Source organism: Oncorhynchus mykiss, chromosome 5, assembly GCF_057628025.1.
Source record: "Oncorhynchus mykiss isolate SJ-2025 chromosome 5, ASM5762802v1, whole genome shotgun sequence".
Taxonomy (NCBI): domain Eukaryota; kingdom Metazoa; phylum Chordata; class Actinopteri; order Salmoniformes; family Salmonidae; genus Oncorhynchus; species Oncorhynchus mykiss.
The window spans coordinates 41,573,449-41,585,839 of NC_143026.1; the positions used below are offsets into that span (position 1 = coordinate 41,573,449).

The 12,391-nt window shown below is 44.1% G+C and overlaps 2 protein-coding genes and 1 long non-coding RNA gene across 3 annotated transcripts in view; 1 reads left to right on the top strand and 2 right to left on the bottom strand.

Moving 5' to 3' along the window:
- Positions 1 to 243: 243 nt before the first annotated feature.
- On the bottom strand, positions 244 to 2,871 carry LOC149983278 (uncharacterized). Its single transcript, XR_016496054.1, has 2 exons — positions 2,324 to 2,871; positions 244 to 1,872 (listed from the first exon to the last, which is right to left on the bottom strand). It is a non-coding gene; the product is annotated as an uncharacterized LOC149983278 (long non-coding RNA).
- A 1,953-nt stretch (positions 2,872 to 4,824) lies between these two features.
- LOC110523840 (B-cell CLL/lymphoma 7 protein family member A) overlaps positions 4,825 to 12,391 on the top strand; it is a 29,866-nt gene continuing 22,299 nt past the window's right edge. Inside the window, exon 1 of the mRNA XM_036977525.2 lies at positions 4,825 to 4,962. Coding sequence (XP_036833420.1) covers positions 4,961 to 4,962 — 2 coding nt within the window. The 5' untranslated portion in view covers positions 4,825 to 4,960. The remainder of the gene's footprint in view (positions 4,963 to 12,391) is intronic.
- Positions 9,829 to 12,344, bottom strand: LOC118964606 (uncharacterized). Its single transcript, XM_036977522.2, has 2 exons — positions 11,962 to 12,344; positions 9,829 to 11,835 (listed from the first exon to the last, which is right to left on the bottom strand). Exons 1-2 carry the CDS (start codon positions 12,342 to 12,344, stop codon positions 11,637 to 11,639), a joined length of 582 nt encoding a protein of 193 aa, XP_036833417.2. The 3' UTR covers positions 9,829 to 11,636.

Sequence of the window (12,391 nt, forward strand, 5' to 3'; positions counted from 1 at the left end):
CCTCATTTTGTTATATCATCGACAGACATTTACGTGAACCCCATGTTAGTATGTCAACAAACATGGCTCTATACATAGCTGGAATTAGCTTAGCTCATCATAATCAGTACAACCTTCAATAAAGTATTTTACACACATAATGAGTCCATTACCATCTATGCAAGATGTCGAAATGCATGATCACCAGTACTTGAAAACATGTGAATAAAACAGTAAATACATAAATAATTACCACACAAAACATTTTCTGATAGTGATTTATTGATACAAGTGGCGCGTGCCGGAAGTCAATCGCGTTACCTCTCACTCCCACTCTGAGCCATTCAGTGTTGTTGTTTATGTATGTAGCTTGTGTGCTAAGCCGTAGCATTAGCAATGTCTTTCAAACGGAGACAACTCACGAATGCGGAAATTCTGGAGATTTTTATAAATTCTGACAACGAGTTTGAAAGTCAGGAATCAGATTCTGACAGTGACAGTGATGAGCTGACCCCCAACCTTGTAGCCCTTGAGAACCCTGAATCTGAGGACCTCTTGTACACTGTCCCAGGTCCCTTTTGCTGATGCTGGTGGTGATGGAGGCAGACCGACAGTGGATTAAGTACAGGAGGTCTGTGGTAGCTGGAAGGCCTCCAGCAATTTCACTCCTCCTGGCCCTGCTGTTTGCTTTGATGAGTCCCAGTCTGGAATGCAAAGCCCCTTGCCATTTCCCTCTGAGGCAGAGTGCTTCAAGCTGTTAATGGCAAAGGAGCTGGTGGGAGACATAGTAGAGGAGACCAATCGCTATTCCTTGGAGCTACAGGAGAAGAGAGAGTCAGGAGTGAGGGGGAAACTCGCTAAATGGGTGACAACCACAATTAGTGAAATGTACTGTATACCTTCCTCGTGACAGTACTTCTCATGGGAATAGTAAAGAAGAACTCTCTAAGAGAATACTGGAACACAGATCCTATGTTTGCAACTCCCTTCTTTGCCACCCTCTTTTCCCAAGACCGCTTCCTAGTTCTGCTGCGATGCCTTCATTTCGTCAACAATGCTACTGCCATCTTAAATGACCCGTTACTTACACAAAATAAGAAATGTTCTTATCAGCCTGACATCAGTATTTGGTCGGGTCTTTGTGCCATACAAGGACATATGCATTGATGAGTTCCTGATGTTATGGAAGGGTAGGCAGGCGGTCCCTCAATATATTCCCTCCAAAAGGCACAGGTTTGGGATCAAGTTCTTTGTCATGTGCGGCGTGAAGACAGGATTTGTCCTGGACGATATAGTCTACACAGGGTCCACCACTGACATCCAACATTATGAGGGGCTTGGGGTGTCCGGGTCTGTGGTGATGACCATGCTGGCTCCTCATCTCTGCAATTGACACACTTTGTATGTGGACAATTGGTACAGCAGTCCCACACTCTTCCAGCATCTGCTCTGCACAGGGGCCTGTGGAACAGTCAGGTCGAACAGGAAGGGGACGCAAGGAAGATACAGAGAGGGGAGGTGGAGTTCAAGGAGAACGGTCAACAGTCGGCCACAGGGAAGGTGGACCACCTGATAGGAGAGAGAAAGATCAAACCAGACTGTGTGACTGGAAATGCATTTGTTTTAATCACTGCATGAATGTGAAATATGGGTTATGCGTATTCTTTTTTTTTTTCCTTTAGTAAAACAAGTTTTTGTTGTTGTTGTTCAACCACCACCAATACTTCAATAAAATAGACGACTATTACATATTGGCCTAAGGGTTTTCTTGGTGTGTTTTCACCCAGTAAAGCTGTTAAGGAGTGTACACTGGCATACAAAAGCTGGCCTCAATCTTCAGCTCGAAAGATGTCCAGCTCCAGTTATGATATTGGCAAATACAGTTTGTGGTTTCTGAAAGTACAGAATAAAGAGGAATTATTAGTAATTAGAATACAATATCAGGATACAGCAATACAACAATATTACAAAGAACTAACATAACACTGCTATAAAAATGATAAATTGCATTGATAAAATCACAAATAGAGTTTTATAACAAAAACAGTAAATGTTGAGCTCCACAAGGGGTAGGGCAGAGCAGAGCTATGCTAAACATGCCAAATGAAAGCAAACCATTGTCATAAGGCCAGGGTAGCTTCAAAAGACAACACAAGCTAATACTTCTCTTACGCAATTAACATTGTTTTACAGAGCTAATAGAAGAATGTAGCTAGCTTATCTCGCATGTTTGCGGTTATGAAGAATACACACAAATATATTATGTTCTATACATACAGTGAGCTGCAGTAGAAACGACATAACACAACATACAGAAACTATTATAACGTAATAAGGGACTTACATTGAAAGAAATGCACACATGTCCAAAGTTATTACCATGTAGTAATGAAAACAACAATGAATGCGATGCTGGCGCCAAACGGAAAATGTGAACACATGTGTGAAGGTCCCATTCTGACTGGAGATGCACAAATGTCTGCAGAGAAACAATTGGGAAGTGCTTGGGGAAGTTTGTCCGGGTCAGTACTGCCTAAAAAATAAATTGACCGCAAAAGTAAAATGGCCTACTTTAATGTGCATTGATGAGGAGGCGGAACACACCTCAATTCAAACTGTTAGGAAATAAAACTTGTTACAAAATACTTTTCATTGACAAGTTGAAAAAGCCTATAAATAAAAACATGCAGCGTACCTTGGTTTGAGGTCAGCGCAGATTAACAGTCCTGTTGCGTAACAATTACATTTTGTTACATTGAGCGCATTCTGACATCACGTGCATAAAAAACTCACGCTGGGGCGACTGTTAGAGATATTTGGAACTCACATATGAAAAGGTTAGAGAATTGTGTCTTGTTATATGCTAGTGTTTTGCTGATCTAGGCTTTTCTTGTGTGGCTTAGTCATAAGCCTGGGCGTACAGAAAAGAGCCATTTGGGTGCGAATGCAGGATGTGACATCCTGTTTTCACGATGTGCAGGAATGTAGCTGTGTCGAAAACTTGCAGGAAGGAGCAGACAATGGTGCATTGTCAGTTATCTTAAAAACCTGTTATGGCTGCATCCCTTTGTTCTCAATTTCTGCCTGAAGACATACCCAGATCTAACTGCCTGTAGCTCAGCCCCAGAGGCAAGGATATGCATATTCTTGGTATCATTTGAATGGAAACATTCTGAAGTTTGTGGAAATGTTAATTGAATGTAGGAGAATATAACACAGTGGATCTGGTGGAAGAAAAGAGAAAGACAGAGCATACGTTTTCTGTTTTTTATTGTTGTAGTATCATCTTTCACATGTACTAGAATAGCCACACAGTCAGATAGGATGCTGGAGATCATTTTGATGGATAACACAAGAGGGCAACTGTAGGTTTGCAAAGTTTCAGACTGATAACTTCAGGAATGGGTGAGCTACATGACATTTAGCATGAAGTCACCCAGGTGTCCCACACAAGTTGCCCAAATGTACCCAAGTGGCCGAATTGGTGAAATGACCTATAACTATATACAGCAGTGCAAATAACTACATACAACACATCAAAAAGCAATTCTAACACACACACACAAAAAAAAGTTTTAAAAAATATTAGAAAATAAATACAGAAAAAAAAAACAGTACACCCCTTGGAAATCCTCGTCACAGTATTTTGCTGCCTGTGCCCTGTCCCATAGCAGTCTCTTTCTGATGTAAAGCAGAGGCAAACTGAACAAGTGGTGCATTTCATGCGACACAGAACATAACGACGCCTCCATGCTGTGCCCTTTTGGCCCTGAGGCACAGTCATGCCTGCAGTAATGAACTGTGGCATATGAACACCACTGGGGGCACAGGCAGCTTGGCACCGGGGCCTCCCAGTCGGAGTCGCTATCACTGTGAAAGAAAACATTAAACAAATATTTGTATTGTATGAGCCTTTTATCATCACATAAAATAAACAGATATGTATTGATTGTATAGAGCAGAGGGAACAGTCACTAAGGTGTTCCATTCAACACCAGCCATTGTTATATATATATATATATATATATATATATATATATATATATATATATATATATATACATACATACACACACACACACACACACACACACACACACACACACACACACACACACACACACACACACCCAAACAAACCAACACACACACACACACAAAAACAAACTACACATTTCATTGCAATTATTTTTTTTATTTTTTATATATATAATATATATATATTTATATTTCATAAAACGGCATTAGCACTTTCCCGTCCAGAAGTACGTCCTGTCCTTGCAGAAACAGCTCCTCAGTTCGTTTGAATCATAACACTCCAAGATTCCTCAAACAAAAAATATGTCTCACTTTCACTTTAACTTTGACTTCGCTTTACATGATGTATTCGCCAGGATATCTTCAATGAAATCGTTGAAACTACAACTTTCCGAAAATACAGCTACACGTAAAAAGCCTTACAGCAACTGCTCTGATCGTCAAGGCGAAAATGGAGTTCCCTGCGCGTGCGATTACAACCTAGGAATTGTGGTCCAACCCCAAACCATTACATACTGGCGTTTCCCTCAGCTCATTGGCTATCTACCCAGCTAGATTTCAAGAAGATCAGTGGTCATTGGGCAGAAATATAGTAAATCAATGAAGCTTCGCTAAAATTATTGGGGCATCAGGTAGTCATTTATTGTTGTCTTCAAATCAGCTCACTTCGGTCAATTCTCCCCGCAAAAAAAACAATGACGTTTGACTGTGCTGCAAACATCCAGAGGAATGCACTGAAACCCACCATGACTATATAAACGATTGTTTACAGGGGCGAATCACGCCGAATGCTCCGTAAAAAATTGATAGAGATGGAATTCACGGCACAAATAGTTTACAAAATGTTTAGATTTAGGCTATAAAAATGGATTTTATCAAAGAAAACAGCACTTCATTTGATCAATGGGATACTCAGGAAGAGAAATAAGAGCAAGATATCAGAATGTAAGTTATAATTTTACCTTCAGATGTGAATGTCTAAAACCTGTCATGGCGGAAAATGTTTCTGTTCTTGATTGTTCTTCTCAAACAAAAGCATGGTATTTGTTCTCTGTAATAGCTATTTTAAATTGGAAAACATAGTTTGATTACCAAGATTCTAATCTTTTGAAGGGTGTAAGACACTTGCATTTTCAAGAATGTTTAATGTTACAAAGTTGTATTTTTAGTTGTCACTCTGACATTTCCCCTGATGTTGGTCCCTGTACGGGGATTGCAGCCATAACAGGTTTTAAACTAAACAGAAAAGCTGTTTTATACTGTTAGGTTCTTATTTTTCAGAGTAAATAACTCACAGACACTAGAGAAGCTTTAACCAAGTTTAATTCTTCCCAAAGGTTCTGTACAGCTGTAATTCAGACAACCCAACATTTCTCACCATCACAGTTAAATATATCCCACTTAAGACACTCCTCCTTCTCTCCAATCCTTACATCTTATGGTTCAACAGGAAGAAGGTAACAGGATACCAAACCCTTATTACTCCCTTAAGGGAATCTGTCCTCACCTCCGGACCTCAACCCTTCCTTCACCTAATCCACAGATGTCCATCTATCTTCCCTATATCAACATGTTGACCAATCATGTCACAATATGTCTTTATAATATATTGGAAGGACCTGGCTAGATCGTAAAGGCGCAATTGTCCAGTTTACGAATTCACGGTTTATTAACCCAACTCAACACAGGCTACTGTTTGGCCATAGCCAAATAAATGAAAGATACCCGTATAAAACAACCGTGACCTTGAAATACTCCAAACAAAGTCTCTGAAGCGACCCGGGGGTCTCCTTTGTCTCCGTGGCCATGACGGTCGCAGAGTGTCCAGATGTGAGACAGGGGGCTCAGTCCGTGGCAGGGGGCTACCCCTCTGTGGCCCAGGGGATGAAGGCAGGGTTATGGGGGACAAGTGCTTTGTTGAAGCGCTCCACAAGGCCAGTACTTTGAGGATGTAGAGGAGTAGTGCGGGTCTTGTGCATACCTAGCCTCTCACACATGGTGGCAAACACACGGGACTCAAGGTTTATGTCATTGGTCGCTGTGGATGGACTCCATAACTCTAAACCTGCTAAACATCCCGGCTGTCAGGGCGTCGACGATGATCTCTGCCTCCTGGTCAGACAAAGCATAGGCCTCTGGCAATTTTGTGAAATAGTCCATGGCCGTGAACACCCAGCGATTTCCACTGTCTGTGGTGGGGAACGGCCCAACTACATCCACTCCCACCCTCTCCATGGGAGCCCCAACTGGGAACTGTTGGAGCTGAACATGAGCGCGGCCTGGAGGGCCCTTTCTCGCTGTGCAGCTGTCACAGCGGCGGCAGTCCTCCACATCCCTCTTGTGCTGCACCCAGTAAAAGCCCTGACGGAGGTGGTGGAGTGTTTTTGTGACCCCAAAGTGTCCAGTCCCACCCCCCCATGAGTGCTCTGGAGCACAGCCTCCCACAGTGCTTTTGGGACCACTACCTGCCACCTCTCCTCTCCCGTAGCTGACTGTTTCCATGCCTGCTGTAGCACACCATCAGCCAGCCGCAGTCTCTCAAACTTTGACCACAACCTTTTGGTTGCGAGTGAGAGCGCTGCCACCTCTTCACCCAGTGGCCTCAGCTGCGCCTCTACCTGCTGTAGCACAGGTTGTAGGTCTGTGTCCCGTCCCTGGTGCTGCCCCCATTCACGTCGACAGTCAGCAGCTCAGAGCAGACAGGCCCGCTCACCTGACCCACTGAGGCACAGACCCCCTCCTCTGCACACAGCTCTCTCTCACAGCCCTCTCTTGACTCACAGTGACGGCACCCTTCTGCAGTACAGGGCCAAAGGGACATGGCGTTGGAATGGCGTGCCCCTGCCCTGTGCACCACTGTGAGGTCGTACAGCTAAAGCTCTTCCAACCAGCGTACAACCTGCCCCTCTGGCTCTCTGAAAGACATGAGCCACTGGAGAGCAGAGTGGTCATTGCTTACAGTAAAGGGCAGGCCATCCAGGTAGTACTTGAAGTGTTTGATGGAAGCCACAATAGCCAGGAGTTATTGTGTTTGTTGAAGGTTTTTCTGAAGTACGCCATCACTCTCTCCCCCTCTGGCCCCAAATGGGCCAGCATCCCACCCATGCCTACATTGCTCGTGTCTGTGCCCAGGATAAAGGCTAAGGTGAGGTCAAGGGGGGCAAGCACAGGGGCCTTGATCAGTGCACGTTTGAGGGTGTTGAAGCCTCCTCGCACTCCACTGTCCAAGTTCAGGGGAGTAGGTACCCTCCTTCCCCACTGGTGGCCCAAGGACACCTCTCTCTTCATGAAGTGGCACTTCTCGGGGTGGAGCTTCAGGCCTGCGGCAGCCACCCTCTCCAGCACACGCCGTAGCTCCCCCAGGACTGCCTGGAAGGATCTGCCATTGGCCAGGATGTCGTTGAGGTATACCAGACACTCCTGTCGGGGGATGCCATCCAGCACCCTGTCCATCAAACACTCAAAAGTACCTGGAGCGTTGCACAGAACACAGGACCTTGAACTGCCAGTGTCCTCTGTTAGTGGAGAACGCAGTTTTCCAGGCAGTCCACTAGACTGTGGAGGTCTAGTGAGGAGAACCAGGAGGACCCTTTAATAACCAAGTCCAGCGACTCATCAATACGTGGTATGGGGTATGTGTCCTTCCTGGATACCTCATTGAGCCGCCTGTAGTCCGCACAGAATCTCAGCTTGCCCCCCTTCTTAGGAACCATGACGACTGGTGCCACCCAGGGGCTGTCTGAGGGCTCGATGAAGTCTGCCCGCAGCATCTCCAGCACAGCCTTGTCTGCCGCCTCCTGGCGTGCCAGCGAGATACGGCGGGGACGCATCTTGATGGCCCGAGCATCACCTGTGTCAATCTCATGCTGCTCCAGATGAGTCTGATCCACCTCTTCCACACTCAGTACAAAGCGGTCTCAACCGTCTCAACTGCCACAACCGTTCCTGCTGTTCGGGGTCAAGACCAACACAGTTCCTCCCCCATATCTCCCTCACTGCAGACAGTGTCCTCTCCTCTCCCATCTGGGATAGCTGGGCTGGGGGTGCAAGGCCCGGGCTCACGGAAGGATGTGTCATGGAGGTAGCTGGGGGAAAGTAACACACAGCCATAGGTGACAGAGGGGCTGGGGAAAAGTCACACACAGATGTGAGAAAGGGGGGCAGCCATGAGTCTCTGCTGCTTTAACAGTTGGAGTAAAGGGGTTGTTGGGTTGTGTGAATGTGACATTAGAGGCGGGCCAGGGTGACTGATGGTCCCCACTGGAAGCTCAGTGTGCCCCCATTTAGGTCGAACTGGCAGCCTGTGCACCTAAGAAAGTCCATCCCCAGGATACAAGGGTCCTGCACAGCCGCCACCCACACAGGATGATGCACAGTCCTGCCCCCTACTGTCAGAGTCATTATTCCCTATCAGGGGTGCCAGCTCACCTGTGACTGTACGGATCTGCACAGTTGTGGGCTCAAACTGAGTCCAACCCGGCACAATATCCAGACTCACCAAGGTCACTGTGGACCCAGTGTCCAACAGGGCAGAGCAGGGCACTCCCTCCACAGTGACAGGGACATGACAGGGTCCGGCCCACAACAACAACAGGCTCCATCCGCTTGTCCTCGTCTGCTTCTGGGGGACATGGAGCCTTGCTCACCCGTCCGTGTCGGGGGCTCCTCCTGGAGATGGTGGTGGTTGGGAAAGAGAGCCAGGGATTGTCGTAGAAATATTCGGCCAATAATATTTTGCAGATACTGGAACTTGTGAATTCAAATATACTTTATTAGAATGTAACAAGCCGAGCTGGTCCATGGACCAACATTCTTCCCAGCTTCGGCACACACTTTTTATACAGTTTTCATCCTTACGTCACACACATAGTATCTCGTTTTTATGTTAATGACTCATCCCCTTTGGTTTTGGCCACCATTATCTTTTTGCCTTGCACTCATTTTAGTTTAGTTTTAGCTTAGTTTCCATTTTCTTATCGGCACAGACATTAGGGCATAGATTCTATTGGTGGCATAACCATTGCAATGACACAAAAATAAACAGACATGCACACTCCTAATGCAGGTGCATGTCTAATGCTGCTTAAGTAATACAAACCTATGCTCCTAATGTCTTATGGTGTCTATAAATGATTGGTTAGGCAGGCCTGTGTTGACCCAGCTTTGCACATTCACATGGATTCTGCTTACACATGTCTAATGGTTAACCCTATATTGATTCCCTCTGCTGTTTCCTGAAATCCAAGATCATCTCCTCTGTTAAGTTGACGTTGAGTGAGAGAAGGCAGGTTTTGTTTAAGGAAGGCTGCAAGGATTTTTTTTATAATATGGGGTGTCCTTGTTCAGGTACTCTTTATCCTCCAACCAGGACTTCAGACTCTCGTGCTGATTCTGGTTGATGATCCCCTTTTCACTGTAACGATCAAGCATCAGATCGAAGCCAACTTCGTAATAGGACATTGTCTCTTCGGGAGACATATGAAAATATTTTGGGCTTTCCTAGGGGGAAAAAACATATAAACAAATTAATATTAAAACTTTCTGTAAGAATGAGAAAAATCGAGTCATAAATGTCCTATATAAGAAGGACAGACAGGACAATAGTCACATGCTTCTTAACAGCTTCTACCCCCAAGTTATAAGACTCCTGAACATCTAATCAAATGGCTACCTTGACTATTTGCATTGTCGTCGTCGTCCCCCCACTTTACCTCTACCTACATGCACATATTACCTCAATTACATTGACTCTGTACCGGTAACCCCTCTATATACCCTCGCTACTGTTATTTTACTTCTGCTCTTTAATTATTTTTATTTATTTGTTCTTAACTGCATTGTTGATGAAGGGGCTTGTAAGTAAGCATTTCACTGTAAGGTCTACACCTGTTCTATTCGGCGTATTTGCATTGTCTCTGAGCTGGTCCGAAGCAATAGGATGAGCCATGATGAAAGAGCACTTCAGTGATAATTCCACATCTCCACTTGCAAGTGTATCCGCCAGCAGCTTCCTATGAGTTGGAAGGCCATGCACAGTGTTGTTAGGAGATTGAAAACATTCTGAATAGGGAAGCAGCATAGATGGTAAGTATTCGATTCCTAATACAGCACAAGAATGGAACCTTTCACATTGTAGCAAAGTTAAAGGTATTTTTTACAAGTGAAAACTCTAAGAAGAAGAGGACCAGGCAGGAACCCTGCTTGAATTAAATCAAAGTAGTTGTCATGCCCTGGCCATAGAGAGGCTTTTATTCTCTATTTTGGTTATGCCAGGGTGTGACTAGGGTGGGCATTCTAGTTTATTTATTTCTATGTTTTCTACTTCTTTGTTTTTGGCCGAGTGTGGTTCCTATTCAGAGGCAGCTGTCTATCGTTGTCTCTGATTGGGAATCATACTTAGGCAGCCTTTCTCCCACCTGTCTTTCGTGGGTAGTTATTTTCTGTTTAGTGTCTGCACCTGACAGAACTGTTTTGTTTTTTCACTTTGTTATTTTGTTTGAGTGTTTTTTACCACTCTGCGTTTTGGTCCATGCCTTCCGACGAGAGCCGTCACAGTAGTTTAGTTTCTGTGTTTTTATTTCAGCCTTGGTTGTGTATCACAGGCGGAAGGGAAGCTATGGATTGCACCTATAATAATAGAGAATTCACCTGCAGCTTTCAGATGTCTTACTGTTTCCAGTGGTTAGAGCTCTCTTGTGATGCTGTGCGAGAACCCGCATTGTGAACATGTTCTCTCCTTTTTTGGTTCTGATTCAATGCTGTTTATCATATCATATCATTAAGATTTGGATTCTTGTTTTGGAGATTTTCCATCTGAGTTTTTTTGTTGTGGAGTCCCTGCTTCAGGGAACTCTGGTTGGGATATGGTCTGCCTCCACAGCTCTTTTTATACGTCTTCTTTGGTCTGCCTCTGAATTCACATTTTTATTAAGCCGACGTCTGGTGTTTATGACTGAGAGGATGGAGAAGATGTGTTTACTTGAATTGTACAACATCTATTTATACAATTTGTATGTCAATGCATTATGAATTGTCATATACATTTCTGGTCTTAATGTATTCAAGTGTAAAAACAATGCAGGGTCATTATAATTACATTGGTAGATTTGAACAATACCCATATAAAAAATATTATGCTAAATTACCCTTTGTAAGAACCAACAATTCCAAGACTGTAGAAAATGGGTATTGCTCAGTTCGATCTGAGTAACTATAATTAATTTCCTTCATGGGACTGATATCATTGATATATTCCCCATCTCTCCTCTTTGCTCTCTTCCTGGCCCCTCCAACTATAGCATATTTTCCATGATTTTTCTCGAGTGCATCATAGGCCTTCTGGGTTTTAACCATTTCACTATAACCATGAAAGTTCCCTTTAATCTATGGGAAGACATAACGGGTATGAATAACTCCAATTACTCCACAACCATGGTTAAAGGTGCAATCTGTTATATTCATTAATTTTATTTAGGGACAGTTTATCAATCATCTTAATTTCCTAGTGTTCCTTCAGATTTGATGAAAATTACATATTTCAGAAAGTGATTTAATTTAAGAATTATTTAAACTATACGTAGACATGAGTAGGTGTACAGTACCTGGTCTTTAACATTGTTTCATAGATTCACAGCTTGACTCGTGATCTCATCCTCTGACCTGTTACATGTTGCCTGTGCTAGGGCATGGTACAGGCAGCTATTGTTCACGGAGCACACAGGAATTACTTTGCCATCTTGGATGATGTCAAAGTGACCACTGTATGGACTTTCCACTCCTTGGATTCTGTCTTTTGCTTTAGAGAGGATTCCTTTCTCACTGAAATAGGATAAATTAAGGTGCACCATTGGTTCTCATTAATGGAGTTCGAATTGGAGAGATCCTAATTTGGGGAAATTTGTAGCATTGTTGATAAAGGTCTACCAAACAGTTTAAGGCACATACCTCTGCACTTTGGTCAGTCGTAGAGTGATTTGGCCGGCTGAGCTGTTCGTTCCCGGGTAGGACTCCTCTGAGAGCGTTTTCCCATCTTGATCCACCATTTTGAACTGGATGCCTTTACCATGGAGAAGGTCACTGTTTGTGAGGACATAAATGTCCAGGGCCGAGGCTGGTCGATTAACCTCACCAATCTTCTCTGCATAGTCCAGAAGTTCTTTTGTTTCAGTCTCTGACAGAGCTTTCCCAGCCTTCTGACTAGCTGACTTCATATTGTGTTTATGCTGCCAGTCCTGGAAAAAGCCCTCCATTTTGTGTACATTGTCGACAACTTTTCCAGTGACTCCATTGACCTTCTTCTTGAATAGCCCCCCCACAAAAGAAGACATATGACCAGCACAAGCATCTGTGAACGCTTCGGAGACACTTTCCGAAA

Coding starts and splice junctions, on each gene's coding strand:
- LOC118964606 (XM_036977522.2), bottom strand. CDS start 12,344: ATGTCTTCTTTTGTGGGGGGGCTATTCAAGAAGAAGGTCAATGGAGTC. Junction 11,836..11,961: donor CGACTGACCAAAGTGCAGAG/GTATGTGCCTTA, acceptor ATCCTATTTCAG/TGAGAAAGGAATCCTCTCTA.